The following is a 20,177-nucleotide window of genomic DNA, read 5'->3' on the forward strand; positions in this document are numbered from 1 at the left end:
GGGGTGGTGTCATCCAAAAGACACTGGGTGGTGTCACCAAGAGACACGGGGTGGTGTCACCAAGAGACACGGGGTGGTGTCATCCAAAAGACACTGGGTGGTGTCACCAAGAGACACGGGGTGGTGTCAGGCAAGAGACACTGGGTGGTGTCACCAAGAGACACGGGGTGGTGTCAGGCAAGAGACACAGGGTGGTGTCACCCAGAGACGCGGGGTGGTGTCATCCAAAAGACACTGGGTGGTGTCACAAAGAGACACGGGGTGGTGTCACCAAGAGACACGGGGTGGTGTCAGGCAAGAGACACGGGGTGGTGTCAGGCAAGAGACACGGGGTGGTGTCATCCAAAAGACACTGGGTGGTGTCACCAAGAGACACGGGGTGGTGTCAGGCAAGAGACACGGGGTGGTGTCACCAAGAGACACGGGGTGGTGTCAGGCAAGAGACACGGGGTGGTGTCACCAAAAGACACGGGGTGGTGTCAGGCAAGAGACACGGGGTGGTGTCACCAAGAGACACGGGGTGGTGTCAGGCAAGAGACACAGGGTGGTGTCACCAAGAGACACGGGGTGGTGTCAGGCAAGAGACACGGGGTGGTGTCACCAAAAGACACGGGGTGGTGTCAGCCAAGAGACGCGGGGTGGTGTCAGCCAAGAGACACGTTGTGGTGTCACCAAAAGACACGGGGTGGTGTCAGCCAAGAGACACAGGGTGGTGTCAGACAAGAAACACGGGTTGGTGTCACCAGGAGACACGGGGTGGTGTCAGCTAAGAGACGTGGGTTGGTGTCAGCCAAGAGATACAGGGTGGTGTCAGCCAAGAGACACGGGGTGGTGTCAGCCATGAGACACGGGGTGGAGTCAGCCAAGAGACACAGGGTGGTGTCAGCCATGAGACACGGGTTGGTGTCAGCCAAGAGACACGGGGTGGTGTCAGCCAAGAGACACGGGGTGGTGTCAGCGAAGAGACACAGGGTGGTGTCAGCCATGAGACACGGGGTGGTGTCAGCCAAGAGACACGGGGTGGTGTCAGCCAAGAGACACGGGGTGGAGTCAGCCAAGAGACACAGGGTGGTGTCAGCCATGAGACACGGGTTGGTGTCAGCCAAGAGACACGGGGTGGTGTCAGCCAAGAGACACGGGGTGGTGTCAGCCAAGAGACACTGGGTGGTGTCAGCCAAGAGACACAGGGTGGTGTCAGCCATGAGACACGGGTTGGTGTCAGCCATGAGACACGGGTTGGTGTCAGCCAAGAGACACGGGGTGGTGTCAGCCATGAGACACGGGGTGGAGTCAGCCAAGAGACACAGGGTGGTGTCAGCCATGAGACACGGGTTGGTGTCAGCCAAGAGACACGGGGTGGTGTCAGCCAAGAGACACGGTGTGGTAACACCAAGAGACACGGGGTGGTGTCAGCCAAGAGACGCGGGGTGGTGTCAGCCAAGAGACACGGTATGGTGTCACCAAAAGACACGGGGTGGTGTCAGCCAAGAGACACGGGGTGGTGTCAGCCAAGAGACACAGGGTGGAGTCAGCCAAGAGACACGGGGTGGTGTCAGCCAAGAGACACAGGGTGGAGTCAGCCAAGAGACACGGGGTGGTGTCAGCCAAGAGACGCAAGGTGGTGTCAGCCAAGAGACACAGGGTGGTGTCAGCCAAGAGACACGGGGTGGTGTCACCAGGAGACACGGGTTGGTGTCAGCCAAGAGACGCGGGGTGATGTCAGCCAAAAGACGCGGTGTGGTGTCAGCCAAGAGACGCGGGGTGGTGTCAGCCAAAAGACGCGGGGTGGTGTCAGCCAAGAGACGCAAGGTGGTGTCATCAAGAGACACGGGGTGGTGTGAGCCAAGAGACGCGGGGAGGTGTCACCCAGAGACGCGGGGTGGTGTCACCCAGAGACGCGTGGTGGTGTCACCAAGAGACGCGGGGTGGTGTCACCCAGAGACACGGGGTGGTGTCACCAAGAGACGCGGGGTGGTGTCACCAAGAGACGCGGGGTGGTGTCACCAAGAGACGCGGGGTGGTGTCACCCAGAGACGCGGGGTGGTGTCACCCAGAGACACGGGGAGGTGTCACCCAGAGACACGGGGTGGTGTCACCCAGAGACGCGGGGAGGTGTCACCCAGAGACGCGGGGTGGTGTCACCCAGAGACGCGGGGTGGTGTCACCAAGAGACGCGGGGTGGTGTCACCAAGAGACGCGGGGTGGTGTCACCCAGAGACGCGGGGTGGTGTCACCCAGAGACACGGGGAGGTGTCACCCAGAGACACGGGGTGGTGTCACCAAGAGACGCGGGGTGGTGTCACCAAGAGACACGGGGTGGTGTCACCAAGAGACACGGGGTGGTGTCACCAAGAGACGCGGGGTGGTGTCACCAAGAGACACGGGGTGGTGTCACCAAGAGACGCGGGGTGGTGTCAGCCAAGAGACGGAAGGTGGTGTCAGCCAAGAGACGGAAGGTGGTGTCAGCCGCCATCCATTGCTTCTGTTTATAACATTAATTCTCACCACCTGATAAAGAAAACGAGCACTGACACTCGTAGAAAATGGGCAAACCAAAACCGGAAGAAGATGGGAACTTCGGGGTTAACAATTATTTTGAATGTTATTATTTACATTGTGAGGGTGGGCGAGGTGCGGGGTAGGAGGCTGCGAGAGGCAGCGGGTGGGTACACTGTACACCCACACGGTGGAGGAGGAGGTGTTAGTACACCGTGTAAACGTTTGCGGTGTTGGGTGTTGGCGGGGTGGGTGTAGTATCGACCAGCGTGTGTGCGGAGGGGCCGTCGTCAGTGAGTCAGTGTGTGGTGCTCAGCTCGCAAGGCAGCCCGCACCAAACACCCTCCGCCACGCTGCCTCACACTCGCTCACCCTCCTCCTCTTCCTCTCCTTTCTCTCCTTCTTTCTCTTCTTCTCCTCTCTCTTTTCTTTCCTCCTTCCCGTCTTCTCTCTTGCCGCTCTCCAAGTCCTATCAGCTCGTCCCCACTTCCTATTCGTTTACTTCGTCGACACCTGAGGCAGGATCTTCCTCCGTCAGGAGTTCGAGGCAGCCAGCACCCGCGTGGTCGAGTGAGACATCTGCCTCTTCGGGTGACTCTCCAGGGCCTCTCCCTTCGCCTCTAACTGCCTCGCCCTTCACCGCTAACCCCCGTAAACTGAGTCCAGCGGAATCATCCCCGGACAAGCGCCCTCGGAGTGCCTCTATTCCCCAGTCGCCGTCAATCTGCGTGTCGTGGAGTGCTAGTGCCCCGGACTCCATCACGGAGCGCTTTCCGCGAAGTGTGTCACTCCCGGACTCCTCCCTGGAGGAGAACCTCTGGCGGGATTCGATCTTGGACTCGCCTTCGGGCCACGCCACCTCCTGGACTAGGCTCCTGCCGCGGTCACACTCGTCCCTGGCCTCGATCTCCGGGTCGCCGTCTTACGTGTCTTTGGACTCGAGTCCGCCCTCGTCGCCGCCGTCGTCGCCGCCGGGCCACCACGGAGTGTTCAACATGCCACGTCCCTTGGCCCAGAGTGCCCTCATGCGGCCGCTGGTGGCACTGGCACTTCCCGGCATGTACCTCGTCTACAAGTACAACCAGTACAAGCGCCAGCAGCAGGAGGCCAACCGACGCAAGGCCGCCGAGAGGGAACTGTCGCAGCTCAACCACAAGATTGTAAGTACCTGCTGCCTCCTAGATGGCACTGTGCCTATCCCTGTGGCTCTGTTCCTCACTCATGGGCACTGTGTCTGTCACTGAAGCCCTGTTTCTCACTTGGGGATATTATGTGTCACCTTGGGGTACCATGTCTCACACTAGGGCATTGTGTCTCACGCCTCTGGGGTACTGCGTCTCACCTCTGGGGTACTGCGTCTCACCTCTGAGGTACTGCGTTTCTTTCCAGAGTACCTTACTCACCTTGATATGTTAGCAAGGTCTAACATTAGCTCCTAGCACCGCCTTCCAAACATTCTAGTTCAATGCAATGACTCAATACTCATAATTTACATATAAATATGAGTATTGAGTTATTGTCAACAACTTCGTCCAACCCATTTCTCTTATTGATAGCTCTAACACTCAATAAGTTCTTATGACATGTCTGTGAACCATATGTCAACAGAACACATGATACACAGACCATGTGAACCACCTCCTCGTTCTGCTGTTTCTAGTTTCAAAAACATTTTGGTCTGCTTAATTAAGATAACCTCAAGATACTTTGTAATTTCCGACAGAATCGTATATATATCCCTACCATGTCCCTCTATTCTCCTGCGTGGTGAGCTCTCACGCTCAGCCTTAGCAACGAGCCTTCTTTCATATCTCTGGAGTTGTTCTAGTTTTGTCTTGTACTTTTTTAGGGGAGGGTTCCATGCCGGAGCGACATACTTAAGAGCAAGTCACATATTGTACTAGGAGGGGTAACCGGCTGGGTCCGGGTCTTTCTCCCCCCCCCTCTTTATCTTTCCCTTCTCTCAACTCTATTTTCGTATCCCCCTCTCTTCCCTTCCTCCCAGTATAACATTCATCACCCACCATCCTAACATTTAATATGCTTGACGAATCTTAATGAGGATGAATTTGTGTAGTGAGATTAGAAATTAGTTGAGTTTGTCATTTACTGCAAAGGCGGGACATGGGGCTGGACCTTGACAGCCCTATGCACCGTCCGTAACCCAGACCATTCACCCCACAAAGTTTCACGAGGCTAGCCACAAGCGTCCGACTGTCTGCTTTGGACAATTCAGTTTCTTTCTTTATTATGCACCCCATACCCATCCCGTGGGCGGTGGTGTAAAGGGTTACAGAGGCACATAATGGTTCAGGAACTGAACCCTCTAGTTCGTTTAGCTAAGCAAATAACAATCTTTTGACGCTAGTTACACAATTATTAATGTTATATATACATGTACACATACTCATACATACATGAACATTATATATATATATATATATATATATATATATATATATATATATATATATATATATATATATATATATATTTACACATATACATACACATACATATTTAATCACCTACACAAATACACACATCAATATATATATATATATATATATATATATATATATATATATATATATATATATATATATATATATATATATATATATATATTTACACATATACATACACATACATATTTAATCACCTACACAAATACACACATCAATAATATTTTGTATTACAAGTGATTCAACAAGAGGCTCACAACAGTCACTATACAAGGCACTTTACATCTATGGTGAGTCACACACAGGTACTAGTCTTGCTGCACACCCACCCAACTGGGCGGCAGCTTTACAGTCATGTGCTCCACACCCACCCAACTGGGCGGCAGCTTTACAGTCATGTGCTACACACCCACCCAACTGGGCGGTAGCTTTACAGTCATGTGCAGCATTACCTACAGTAAGCAAATTTTGGATACTTCGCTAAGATTCCTGGCAGTACATCATTATGAATGAAGTACTTACACATTTCTTGGACACTATTGATGGTGTTATCTCTAAATTCCGCGATTTTTTCACATTCCATTATATAATGACGCAAAGTATGCGAATAGTTCTGCTGACAGAGTTTACATTTAGTCAAATCTACATCAGCAGATGTTACAAACTCCCAGAGGTACTTGTAGTCGAGCCTAAGCCTAGCAGTGGTAACATCTAGAAGTCTGCTAACATTATTGAATGACCCATAGACGTGCTTAATAGAATGATGATAGATGGAGTAACTGGTGTGAATTTCACTTTGCCTCAAGTCTCCGAAATTTAGTTGATGTTCCCGGAATATTGCTGCCCTCAGGCTGCTCAGAGGCAGTCCAAGTTGGTAATCAATTCCTACTTTACGAGCAAAAGTCTTGGCCAAGTCCTCAGGTCTATCATGCATACTTTGGACAAACAGACATTTTCCCTTACAGATATGTAAATAGGAATCGGAACACTTTTGTTTTGATTCTGAAGGCCACACGCACGTTGGTCAGTTTGGTGTATGTCGCTGACATTATTCGGCTAATAATTTCTGTTGTCCGAGACAGGAAGCCTGTGAATATACATACACCTCGATGCTTAAGGTATGTATCAAGGCTCCCTATGGGAGGAACACTGACCTGCCCCAGCATGTAACACAACAATTGTTCTCCAGCTCCTGGGCACCTGTTTCACGCTTGATGAACAGTGGCATTAAGCGAAAGGAAGTGTGTCCAACCATTTATGTCTGCTCTAGTGTCTGCTCCAGTGTCTGCTCCAGTGTCTGCTCCAGTGTCTGCTCCAGTGTCTGCTCCAGTGTCTGCTAGTGTCTGCTCCAGTGTCTGCTCCAGTGTCTGCTCCAGTGTCTGCTAGTGTCTGCTCCAGTGTCTGCTCCAGTGTCTGCTTCAGTGTCTGCTCCAGTGTCTGCTTCAGTGTCTGCTCCAGTGTCTGCTCCAGTGTCTGCTCCAGTGTCTGCTACAGTGTCTGCTCTTGACCCTACACTGTGGTACGGGTCTTCTCACTGGGTTAAGGTCCAGGACCATTTTTACCGATGACTTTCGAGTGATTTCGCATTTGCCGAGTAATGTAGTCTCCGCCTGTGATGATTCGTCTCATTAGTTTGCATCAACAACAAACATTGATTGAAACGAGCTAGTTTCCTGTCATGTCGTTATCATTTACAAGAACAGGATGGCCCCTAGCATCACTTCCTTTGGAACACCACACAACTGGTGTGAGGAATGGTCCAGAAAATTTCTACTAAAGTTCAAGTCGGGAAAGTGTAAAGTAATGAAATTAGACGAAGGGAGCAGGAGGCTGAACCCAAGGTACCATCTGGAAAGTGATATCCTGCAAGAGTCAAATAGAGAGAAAGATTTGGGGGTTGATATCACACCGAACCTGTCCCCAGAGGCCCACATCAAAAGGATATCATGAGCAGCATATGCTAGACTGGCCAATATAAGAACTACCTTTAGAAACTTGTGTAAGGAATCGTTCAGGACCCTGTATACCACTTATGTAAGACCAATCCTGGAGTATGCAGCTCCAGCCTGGAGTCCATACCTAGTTAAACACAAGACAAAGTTAGAGAAGATTCAGAGATATGCCACCAGGCTCGTCCCGGAACTGAGCGGTAAGAGTTACGAGGAAAGGCTACGGGAACTAAAAGTCACGTCCCTGGAAGACAGAAGAGTTAGGGGAGACATGATCACCACCTACCATATTCTTAGAGGAATTAACAGGGTGGACAAAGACATATGATTTAGCATAGGTGGAACAAGTACAAGAGGACACAGGTGGAAACTTAGTACCCAAATGAGCCACAGAGACATTAGAACGAATTTTGTCAGTGTCAGAGTAGTTAACAAAAGGAATACATTAAGCAGTGATGTGGCGGAGGCTGACTCCATACACAGTTTCAACTGCAGATTTTATAGAGCTCAATAGGCTCAGGAACCTGCACACCAATTAACTGACAGATGAGAGGCGAGACCAAAGAGCCAGAGCTCAACCCCCGCAGGCACAGCTAGGTGAGTACAAGACGTCAGTATCTCCCCTCTCAACGCGACCTTTAGTTACCTTTGTGAGCAGTAGTCACTCACTCACACTTGAGCGTTAGTTGCGGCCTCCCAGCCCGCTCCTGCTGCCTGGGTCGGCGGCGTCACGGCCGCCACACACCATCAAATGTTGCCGACTCTTTATTTATACAACAGGAAAAGTTTGTCAAGCAAGGTGGACCCCGTGCCTGTGTTTGGTGAGAAAGTTAGCTGATGTAAGTGTTTTACAAGTCCACCCGGGGGCACTGTGCCTCACCCGGGGGCACTGTGCCTCACCCGAGGGCACTGTGCCTCACCCGGGGGCACTGTACCTCACCCAGGGGCACTGTGCCTCACCCGGGGGCACTGTGCCTCACCCGAGGACACTGTGCCTCACCCGGGGGCACTATGCCTCACCCGGGGGCACTGTGCCTCACCCGAGGGCACTGTGCCTCACCCGGGGGGCACTGTGCCTCACCCGAGGGCACTGTGCCTCACCCGAGGGCACTGTGCCTCACCCGGGGGCACTGTGCCTCACCCGGAGGCACTGTGCCTCACCCGGGGGGCACTGTGCCTCACCCGGGGGCACTGTACTTACCTATAAGTACTGCCGTATCAGAGACTGCGGAGAAGAAGGGTCTACCTGGGTATGCCCCGCCTACTTACTGTGTTGTGCCCATGGTGTTAGTATTTAGGTATTTTGACATTGGAATTCGTTATTGAATGTGGCCATAAAGTTGTGGGTGGAGGTGGCTCCCATAACTTCTCCTCTCAGTGTTGCTACTCTGTGACCTACAGGTTACCACTACTTCCCTACACTCCTGCGCCTCATGTGTGTTTACAGCGTCCACTTATGTCCTCTCTTCATACTGCCTCTCATGTTAAAGAGGTTGTCCTTGTCTACCTTGATAATTACCATCAGTATATTTAATGTTGTGATCATGTCCCCTTCTGTTTCTTTTAGAAGATTGTGAGGTTTTTGTTCTTTTAAGTTATCCTCATAACTTGAGCCGTCTTAGCTGTGGCGCTGATCTTGTTGCACACCCTTGTACACCTTCAAGGTGGCCTTCATGCCTCACAAGGTCTTGAGGAAGGTGTTGTATATTCCAGTATACCTCTAAGGTCCTGCTTCAGGCCTCTATACCACAGTGTTAATGTGTGCCACCCTTACATATGCTGCCCATGTTACCCTCTCTCGGTGTGTGCCTCTGGTGATAGCAATGGAATTATATCTTCTACCATATCCTCTTCCCTCGTTCCGACTCCTGCGGGTGCCCTCATAGTGTACATACCTCCTGCTCTCTCCTATCACTTTCCCATATTCATTACCTTACACTGACTTGGATTGAATACTAACAACCATTTGTTTGCTCAATCCTGGAATCCTCGGTTTTTACCTTTGTCATCAGCTTTGTGACGTGTGCAGCACTGAGGTGATGTAGGAGGTCCTCCCCACGGGGAGGTGTGTCCCAGACCTGGACCAGCCGGGGTCCAGGACCCAGGCTCACGGTACTCCGCTCCTTACTTCCCGCCACCTGGCACACTCCCCTCTCACTGACTGTGACTGTGACTGTGACTGTGACTGTGACTGGTGTTACTCACACAGCCCCACAACACAGTGCCTGCTAAGTTATCCCCGCCAGCTTCTCCAGTGTCAACACCTCCACCTCCCGGGCACCAACAGCATCAACAACATTTTGACAACTTATGCACACACCAGCTATCCTTTTCCTGTCTTATTTGACAAGACTGTCACCCCAAATATGACATTAGTCAGGCGCGACCTTCGCCATCTGGAGCCATGGTGCGCTTCTCTTACATCTTTTGTCCATTAAAGGTGTTTACCTATTGTATACTTGACAACTTTCTCCGTCACTTGGCCCTCGGCTCCACCTTAGTGCCTCCTCTCTCCCCTTCTCTCATTATTGGCACTATTTTTTTCCCCATAAATCTGGCAGGTGTCCAGTATCATGTGTTTAGTTGGACACTTTAGTTAGTGGGTGGCACAGTGTCTGTGCCTCACCCTGGGTCTGTGCCTCACCCTGGGTCTGTGCCTCACTCTGGGTCTGTGCCTCACCCTGGGTCTGTGCCTCACCCTGGGTCTGTGCCTCACCCTGGGTCTGTGCCTCACTCTGGGTCTGTGCCTCACCCTGGGTCTGTGCCTCACTCTGGGTCTGTGCCTCACCCTGGGTCTGTGCCTCACCCTGGGTCTGTGCCTCACCCTGGGTCTGTGCCTCACCCTGGGTCTGTGTCTCATCCTGGGTCTGTGCCTCACCCTGGGTCTGTGCCTCACCCTGGGTCTGTGCCTCACCCTTGGTCTGTGTCTCACCCTGGGTCTGTGCCTCACCCTGGGTCTGTGCCTCACCCTGGGTCTGTGCCTCACCCTGGGTCTGTGTCTCACCCTGGGTCTGTGCCTCACCCTTGGTCTGTGTCTCACCCTGGGTCTGTGCCTCACCCTGGGTCTGTGCCTCACCCTGGGTCTGTGCCTCACCCTGGGTCTGTGTCTCACCCTGGGTCTGTGCCTCACCCTTGGTCTGTGTCTCACCCTGGGTCTGTGCCTCACCCTGGGTCTGTGCCTCACCCTGGGTCTGTGCCTCACCCTGGGTCTGTGCCTCACCCTGGGTCTGTGCCTCACCCTGGGTCTGTGCCTCACCCTGGGTCTGTGCCTCACCCTGGGTCTGTGTCTCACCCTGGGTCTGTGCCTCACCCTTGGTCTGTGTCTCACCCTGGGTCTGTGCCTCACCCTGGGTCTGTGCCTCACCCTGGGTCTGTGCCTCACCCTTGGTCTGTGTCTCACCCTGGGTCTGTGCCTCACTCTGGGGAGCTGTATTTCTGGCACTCCACGACACACACAGGTGTTCCTGGCACTCCACGACACACACAGGTGTTCCTGGCACTCCACGACACACACACAGGTGTTCCTGGCACTCCACGACACACACAGGTGTTCCTGGCACTCCACGACACACACACAGGTGTTCCTGACACTCCACGACTCACACACAGGTGTTCCTGGCACTCCACAACACACAGGTGTCCCCTGGCACCCCACGACACACACAGGTGTTCCTGGCACTCCACGACTCACACACAGGTGTTCCTGGCACTCCACGACTCACACACAGGTGTTCCTGGCACTCCACGACTCACACACAGGTGTTCCTGGCACTCCACGACACACACAGGTGTTCCTGGCACTCCACGACATACACACAGGTGTTCCTGGCACTCCACGACACACACAGGTGTTCCTGGCACTCCACGACACACACACAGGTGTTCCTGGCACTCCACGACACACACAGGTGTTCCTGGCACTTCATGACACACACACAGGTGTTCCTGGCACTCCACGACTCACACACAGGTGTTCCTGGCACTCCACGACACACACACAAGTGTTCCTGGCACTCCACGACACACACACAGGTGTCCCCTGGCACTCCACAACACACACAGGTGTTCCTGGCACTCCACGACACACACACAGGTGTCCCTGGCACTCCACGACACACAGGTGTCCCTGGCACCCCACGACACACAGGTGTCCCTGGCACCCCACGACACACACAGGTGTCCCTGGCACCCCACGACACACAGGTATCCCTGGCACTCCACCACACACACAGGTGTCCCTGGCACTCCACGACACACAGGTGTCCCTGGCACTCCACCACACACACACAGGTGTCCCTGGCACCCCACGACACACAGGTGTCCCTGACACCCCACGACACACAGGTGTCCCTGGCACTCCACGACACACACACAGGTGTTTCTGGCACCCCACAACACACAGGTGTCCCTGGCACTCCACCACACACACAGGTGTCCCTGGCACTCCACGACACACAGGTGTCCCTGGCACTCCACCACACACACACAGGTGTCCATGGCACTCCACGAGCAAGAGTGACGGTGTAAGATGTGAACTTGGCACTCAGCCACGACGTTAACAGTGTTTATACCCTGGAGCTGAGGGTAGTGGGAGTGCCGCCCTGTTGGCACTCTCCTGGAACATAACTGTTAATCTCAGCTCGGCATCACTGGCGATCAACGAGACTCACACCGCTGAGTAAACTCACACTGAGTTTACTCAGTGGGTGAGGTGTGTACAGGTGGGGGGGGGGGAGGCACTCAGTAAACAGTGCCTGGAGGGCAGGCCAGTTAAAGTGTTGGCACTGGAGCTCCCGGGATTGGCTCCTGGGGCCACAATGTTGCCGACCTCTGTTGTCATGTCAGTGGTAGTCATGTCAGTGGTAGTCATGTCAGTGGTAGTCATGTCATGTCTCCAGTCAACAGGAGACGCTACAACAGGAGACGCTACAACAGGAGACGCTACAACAGGAGACGCTACAACAGAAGATGCTACAACAGGAGATGCTACAACAGAAGATGCTACAACAGGGGATGCTACAACAGGAGATGCTACAACAGGAAACGCTACAACAGGAGACGCTACAACAGGAGACGCTACAACAGGAGACGCTTCAACAGGAGACGCTTCAACAGGAGACGCTACAACAGGAGACGCTACAACAGGAGACGCTTCAACAGGAGACGCTTCAACAGGAGACACTACAACAGAAGACGCTACAACAGGAGACACTTCAACAGGAGACGCTTCAACAGGAGACACTACAACAGAAGATTCTACAACAGGAGACGCTACAACAGGAGACGCTACAACAGAAGATGCTACAACAGGAGATGCTACAACAGGAGATGCTACAACAGAAGATGCTGCAACAGGAGATGCTACAACAGGAGATGCTACAACAGGAGACGCTACAACAGGAGATGCTACAACAGGAGATGCTACAACAGAAGATGCTACAACAGGAGATGCTACAACAGGAGATTCTACAACAGAAGATGCTACAACAGGAGATGCTACAACAGGAGACGCTACAACAGGAGACACTACAACAGGAGACACTACAACAGGAGACGCTACAACAGAAGATGCTACAACAGGAGACGCTACAACTGGAGACGCTACAACAGGAGACGCTACAACAGAATACTATAACAGGAGACGCTACAACAGGAGACGCTACAACAGGAGACGCTACAACAGGAGATGCTACAACAGGAGACGCTACAACAGGAGACGCTACAACAGGAGACGCTACAACTGGAGACGCTATAACAGGAGACGCTACAACAGGAGACGCTACAACAGGAGACGCTACAACAGGAGACGCTACAACAGGAGACGCTACAACAGGAGACACTACAACAGGAGACGCTACAACAGGAGACGCTACAACAGGAGACGCTACAACAGAATACTATAACAGGAGACGCTACAACAGGAGACGCTACAACAGGAGACGCTACAACAGGAGACGCTACAACAGGAGACGCTACAACAGGAGACGCTACAACAGAAGATGCTACAACAGGAGATGCTACAACAGGAGACGCTACAACAGAAGATGCTACAACAGGAGACGCTACAACAGGAGACGCTACAACAGGAGACGCTACAACAGAAGATGCTACAACAGGAGACGCTACAACAGAAGATGCTACAACAGAAGATGCTACAACAGAAGATGCTACAACAGGAGACGCTACAACAGGAGACGCTACAACAGGAGACGCTACAACAGGAGACGCTACAACAGGAGACGCTACAACTGGAGACGCTACAACAGGAGACGCTACAACAGGAGACGCTACAACAGAATACTATAGCAGGAGACGCTACAACAGGAGACGCTACAACAGAAGATGCTACAACAGAAGATGCTACAACAGAAGATGCTACAACAGAAGATGCTACAACAGAAGATGCTACAACAGGAGACGCTACAACAGGAGACGCAACAACAGAAGATGCTACAACAGAAGATGCTACAACAGAAGATGCTACAACAGAAGATGCTACAACAGGAGACGGTACAACAGGAGACGCTACAACAGGAGACGCAACAACAGAAGATGCTACAACAGAAGATGCTACAACAGAAGATGCTACAACAGAAGATGCTACAACAGGAGACGCTACAACAGGAGACGCAACAACAGAAGATGCTACAACAGAAGATGCTACAACAGAAGATGCTACAACAGAAGATGCTACAACAGAAGATGCTACAACAGGAGACGCAACAACAGAAGATGCTACAACAGAAGATGCTACAACAGAAGATGCTACAACAGGAGACGCTACAACAGGAGACGCTACAACAGAAGATGCTACAACAGAAGATGCTACAACAGGAGACGCTACAACAGGAGACGCTACAACAGGAGACGCTACAACAGGAGACGCAACAACAGAAGATGCTACAACAGAAGATGCTACAACAGAAGATGCTACAACAGAAGATGCTACAACAGAAGATGCTACAACAGAAGATGCTACAACAGGAGACGCAACAACAGAAGATGCTACAACAGAAGATGCTACAACAGAAGATGCTACAACAGGAGACGCTACAACAGGAGACGCTACAACAGAAGACGCTACAACAGGAGACGCTACAACAGAAGACTATAACAGGAGATGCTACAACAGGAGACACTACAACAGGAGACGCTACAACAGAAGACTATAACAGGAGACGCTACAACAGGAGACGCTACAACAGAAGACGCTACAACAGGAGACGCTACAACAGGAGATACTACAACAGGAGACGCTACAACAGGAGACGCTACAACAGGAGATACTACAACAGGAGACGCTACAACAGGAGACGCTACAACAGAAGACGCTACCACAGGAGACGCTACAACAGAAGACGCTACAACAGGAGACGCTACAACAGAAGACGCTACAACAGGAGACGGTACAACAGGAGACGCTACAACAGGAGACGCTACAACAGAAGACACTACAACAGGAGACGGTACAACAGGAGACGCTACAACAGAAGACGCTACAACAGGAGATACTACAACAGGAGACGCTACAACAGGAGATACTACAACAGGAGACGCTACAACAGGAGACGCTACAACAGGAGATACTACAACAGGAGACGCTACAACAGGAGACGCTACAACAGAAGACGCTACCACAGGAGACGCTACAACAGAAGACGCTACAACAGGAGACGCTACAACAGAAGACGCTACCACAGGAGACGCTACAACAGAAGACTCTATAACAGGAGACGGTACAACAGGAGACGCTACAACAGGAGACGCTACAACAGAAGACACTACAACAGGAGACGGTACAACAGGAGACGCTACAACAGGAGACGCTACAACAGAAGACGCTACAACAGGAGACGTTACAACAGTTGTCAACGTTGTTGCGTCTCAACAGGAGACGCTACAACAGAAGACACTACAACAGGAGACGGTACAACAGGAGACGCTACAACAGGAGACGCTACAACAGGAGACGCTACAACAGGAGACGCTACAACAGGAGACGCTACAACAGAAGACACTACAACAGGAGACGCTACAACAGAAGACACTACAACAGGAGACGGTACAACAGGAGACGCTACAACAGGAGACGCTACAACAGGAGACGCTACAACAGGAGATACTACAAGAGGAGACGGTACAACAGGAGACGCTACAACAGGAGACGGTACAACAGGAGACGCTACAACAGGAGACGCTACAACAGAAGACGCTACAACAGGAGATGCTACAACAGGAGATGCTACAACAGGAGATGCTACAACAGGAGACGCTACAACAGAAGACGCTACAACAGGAGATGCTACAACAGGAGATGCTACAACAGGAGATGCTACAACAGGAGATGCTACAACAGGAGATGCTACAACAGGAGACGCTACAACAGGAGACGCTACAACAGAAGACGCTACAACAGGAGACGCTACAACAGAAGACTCTATAACAGGAGACGCTACAACAGAAGACACTACAACAGGAGATACTACAACAGGAGACGGTACAACAGGAGACGCTACAACAGGAGACGCTACAACAGAAGACGCTACAACAGGAGACGTTACAACAGTTGTCAACGTTGTTGCGTCTCAACAGGAGACGCTACAACAGAAGACGCTACAACAGGAGACGTTACAACAGTTGTCAACGTTGTTGCGTCTCAACAGGAGACGCTACAACAGGAGACGCTACAACAGAAGACGCTACAACAGGAGACGCTGACATATGTGGTATATAATGATCTGAAAGATTCCTTACACAAGTTTCTAAAGGCCGTTCTTATGTTAGCCAACCTGGCATATGCCGCTGATGTTATCCTCTTGATATGAGCTTCAGTGGACAGGTCTGGCGTGATATCAACCCCCAGGTCTTTCTCTCTCTCTGACTCTTGAAGTATTTCATCTCCCAAGTGATACCTTGTATCTGGTCTCCTGCTTCCTACCCCTATCTTCATTACATTACATTTGCTTGGGTTAAACTCTAACATCCATTTGTTCGACCATTCCTGCAGCTTGTCCAGGTCTTCTTGAAGCCTCAAGCTGTCCTCCTCTGTCTTAATCCTTCTCATAATTTTGGCGTCGTCAGCAAACATTGAGAGGAATGAGTCTATACCCTCTGGGAGATCATTTACGTATATCAGAAACAGGATAGATCCAAGCACAGAGCCCTGTGGGACTCCACTGGTGACTTCACGCCATTCTGAGGTCTCATCCCTCACTATAAATCTCTGCTTCCTATTGCTTAGGTACTCCCTTATCCACTGGAGCGCCCTACCAGTTACTCCTACCTGTTTCTCCAGCTTATGCATCAACCTTTTATGGGGTACTGTGTCAAAGGCTTTCCGACAGTCCAAAAAAATGCAGTCCGCCCATCCTTCTCTTTCTTGCTTAATCTTTGTCACCTGATCATATAATTCTATCAAGCCTGTAAGGCAAGATTTACCCTCCCTGAACCCATGTTGATGGGTTGTCACGAAGTCTCTTCTCTCCAGATGTGTTACTAGGTTTTTTCTCACAATCTTCTCCATCACCTTGCATGGTATACAAGTTAAGGACACTGGCCTGTAGTTCAGTGCCTCTTGTCTGTCACCCTTTTTGTATATTGGTACTACATTAGCAGTCTTCCATATTTCTGGTAGGTCTCCCGTTTCCAGTGACCTACTATACACTATGGAGAGTGGCAAGCTAAGTGCTCCTGCACACTCTTTCAATACCCATGGTGAGATTCCATCCGGCCCAACAGCTTTTCTCACATCCAGCTCCAATAGGTGCTTCTTGATCTCATCTCTTGTAATTTCGAACCTTTCCAAGGTCACCTGGTTTGCTGCCACCTCTCCTAGCGCCGTGACTTCTCCCTGTTCTATTGTAAAGACCTCCTGGAACCTTTTGATGAGTTCTTCACACACCTCTTTGTCATTCTCTGTGTACCTGTCCTCGCCCACCCTAAGTTTCATCACCTGTTCCTTCACTGTTGTCTTCCTCCTGATGTGACTGTGTAGTAGCTTTGGTTCGGTCTTGGCTTTATTAGCTATATCATTTTCATACCTTTTCTCAGCTGCTCTTCTCACACTAACATACTCGTTCCTGGTTCTCTGGTATCTCTCTCTATGTATCTGTGTGTGTGTACTCACCTATATACTCACCTATATGTGCTTGCAGGATCGAGCATTGACTCTTGGATCCCGCCTTTCTAGCTATCGGTTGTTTACAGCAATGACTCCTGTCCCATTTCCCTATCATACCTAGTTTTAAAAGTATGAATAGTATTTGCTTCCACAACCTGTTCCCCAAGTGCATTCCATTTTTCTACTACTCTCACGCTAAAAGAAAACTTCCTAACATCTCTGTGACTCATCTGAGTTTCCAGTTTCCACCCATGTCCCCTCGTTCTGTTATTATTACGTGTGAACATTTCATCTATTTCCACTTTATCAATTCCCCTGAGTATTTTATATGTCCCTATCATATCTCCTCTCTCCCTTCTTTTCTCTAGTGTCGTTAGGTTCAGTTCCTTCAGCCGCTCTTCATATCCCATCCCTCGTAACTCTGGGACAAGCCTCGTCGCAAACCTCTGAACCTTCTCCAGTTTCTTTATGTGTTTCTTCAGGTGGGGGCTCCATGATGGCGCGGCATACTCTAAGACGGGTCTCACGTAGGCAGTGTAAAGTGCCCTAAAAGCTTCCTCATTTAGGTTTCTGAATGAAGTTCTAATTTTCGCCAGTGTAGAGTACGCTGCTGTCGTTATCCTATTTATATGTGCCTCAGGAGTTAGATTAGGTGTCACATCCACTCCCAGGTCTCTTTCTCGAATCGTTACAGGTAGGCTGTTCCCCTTCATTGTGTACTGTCCCTTTGGTCTCCTGTCACCTGATCCCATTTCCATAACTTTACATTTACTGGTGTTAAACTCCAGTAGCCATTTCCCTGACCATCTCTGCAGCCTGTTTAAGTCCTCTTGGAGGATCCTACAATCCTCGTCTGTCACAACTCTTCTCATTAATTTTGCGTCATCTGCAAACATTGACATGTATGATTCCACTCCTGTAAATATATCATATACGTAAATTAGAAAGAGGATTGGTCCCAGCACCGATCCTTGAGGTACTCCACTTGTTACTGTTCGCCAGTCCGACTTTTCGCCCCTTACCATTACCCTCTGGCTCCTTCCTGTTAGGTAGTTCTTCACCCATACTAGGGCCTTTCCGCTTACTCCTGCCTGCCTCTCAAGTTTGTATAGCAGTCTCATGTGCGGTACCGTATCAAAGGCCTTTTGGCAGTCAAGAAATATGCAGTCTGCCCAGCCTTCTCTGTCCTGCCTTATCCTTGTTACTTTATCATAGAATTCTAAAAGGTTTGTTAGGCATGATTTCCCTGTCCAGAACCCATGTTGGTGCTTGTTTACAAACCCAATGCTCTCCAGGTGTTCAACAAGTCTTAGCCTAATTATTCTTTCAAGTATTTTGCAGGGGGTGCTTGTCAGTGATACGGGTCTGTAGTTAAGTGCCTCCTCCCTATCACCTTTTTTGAAAATCGGTACGACATTTGCCTCCTTCCAGCAACTGGGCAATTCTCCCGACATAAGTGACTCATTAAAGATCATTGCCAGAGGCACGCTGAGAGCCTGCGCTGCCTCTTTAAGTATCCACGGTGATACTTTGTCTGGTCCAACAGCTTTATTTGCATCCAGTGTTGTCAACTGTTTCATTACATCCTCTGCTGTCACCTCTATATCTGATAGTCTTTCATCTTGGGTAATCTCTTCTAACAAAGGGAGCTGCTCAGGCTCGGTTGTGAACACTCCATGGAATTTTGCATTCAGTACCTCGCAGATTTCCTTGTCGCTTTCTGTATATGCCCCTTCTGTTTTCCTCAGTCTTGTCACTTGGTCATTTACCGACATCTTCCTTCTTATATGGCTATGTAGTAATTTTGGTTGCTTTTTCGCTTTGACTGCAATATCATTCTCATAATTTCTTTCCGACACTCGTCTTATGTTAATGTAATCATTCCTAGCTCTGTTACATCTAATCCTGTTGTCCTCTGTCCTTTGTCTTCTGTACTTCCTCCACTCCCTCCTGCTTCTCACCTTTGCTTCCTGACACTGTCTATTAAACCATGGGTTATTATATTCCCTCCTGCTTTTTTCCTTTATTGTTGGAATAAATCTATCTTCAGCCTCCTTGCATTTCAATATGACTTGGTTCATCATACCTTGCACTGTTTTTCCTCTAAGTTCTTCCTCCCACTGCACTTCTCCCAGGTAGTCCCTTATCCTTCTGTAGTCCCCTTTTCTGTAATCAAGTCTCCTTTCCCGGACCTCTTGTCCTTTGGTCACAATTTTAAACTCCATCATGTAGTCAAAGACTAGGACACAATGGTCACTAGCTCCTAGTGGTATTTCATGTTCCAACTGCTCGATGTCTTCTACATTCTGAGTGATAATGAGATCTAATAGGCTGGGCGTATCCCCTCCTCTTTCCCTAGTATCTTCTTCCACATGCTGTGTTAGGAAATTCCTGTCAATAACGTCTACCAGCTTCGCTCCCCAGGTCTCTTCCCCGCCATGGGGATTCCTTGTTTCCCAATCTATCTCTCCGTGATTTAGGTCCCCCATGACCAGCAGCTTCGCTCTCATTCTATGCGCTAAAGTTGCTGCCCTCTGCAGTTCATCCATACATGTCTTGTTGCTGTCCTCGTACTCCTGCCTGAGCCTTCTACTGTTTGGTGGGGGATTGTAGAGTATCAAGATTACAATCTTCTTCCCATCCACTGTCAGAGTTCCATGTATGAAGCTTGTGCTTTCATTGGTACCCGGATTTTCCAGCTCATCAAACTTCCATTTCCGCTTTATTAGTAGTGCCACTCCTCCTCCCTGTCTCTGTGTCCTTTCTTTTCTTATCACCTGGTACCCCTCTGGAAAGATTGCATCCGAGATCATACCATTTATTTTAGTTTCCACTATTGCCACTATGTCTGGGTCTGCCTCACTAACTCTTTCTTTTATCTCTTCTGCTTTATTGGCTACCCCATCAGCATTGGTGTACCAAACCTTGAGACTCTTCTTGGAAACTCGGGTGTCAGAGTTCCCCCTTTCACCAGGGGTCTGGGGGGAACTGGGGGGTGTCTGGGGGGCAAGTGGGGGCTGTGGGGGTGAGTGGGGGGGTGCTAGGGGGGTGCCTGGGAGTGCCTGGTAGGCGAATGGGGTCTGGGCATCTAGGGGGGTAGGAAGGGCATAATGGGTCTGAAAGTTATGGGTCTGAATAGCATAGGGG

General features: G+C 50.5%; 2 protein-coding genes across 3 annotated transcripts in view; one reads left to right on the top strand and one right to left on the bottom strand.

Annotated features, from left to right (window-relative positions):
* Positions 1-668: 668 nt before the first annotated feature.
* On the bottom strand, positions 669-1,322 carry LOC138350185 (proteoglycan 4-like). The gene has a single exon (XM_069300526.1). The coding sequence runs from the start codon at positions 1,320-1,322 to the stop codon at positions 669-671; it is 654 nt and encodes a 217-aa protein (XP_069156627.1).
* A 1,430-nt stretch (positions 1,323-2,752) lies between these two features.
* LOC123752144 (streptococcal hemagglutinin) overlaps positions 2,753-20,177 on the top strand; it is a 297,057-nt gene continuing 279,632 nt past the window's right edge. For both annotated transcript variants that reach the window (XR_011222039.1, XM_069300850.1), the window contains exon 1: positions 2,753-3,656. Coding sequence is in view for 1 of the 2 variants with exons in the window: in XM_069300850.1 (XP_069156951.1) it covers positions 3,492-3,656 (165 nt within the window). In the remaining variant the exon portion in view is untranslated. The remainder of the gene's footprint in view (positions 3,657-20,177) is intronic.

This window comes from Procambarus clarkii, chromosome 44 (genome assembly GCF_040958095.1).
Source record: "Procambarus clarkii isolate CNS0578487 chromosome 44, FALCON_Pclarkii_2.0, whole genome shotgun sequence".
Taxonomy (NCBI): Eukaryota; Metazoa; Arthropoda; class Malacostraca; order Decapoda; family Cambaridae; genus Procambarus; species Procambarus clarkii.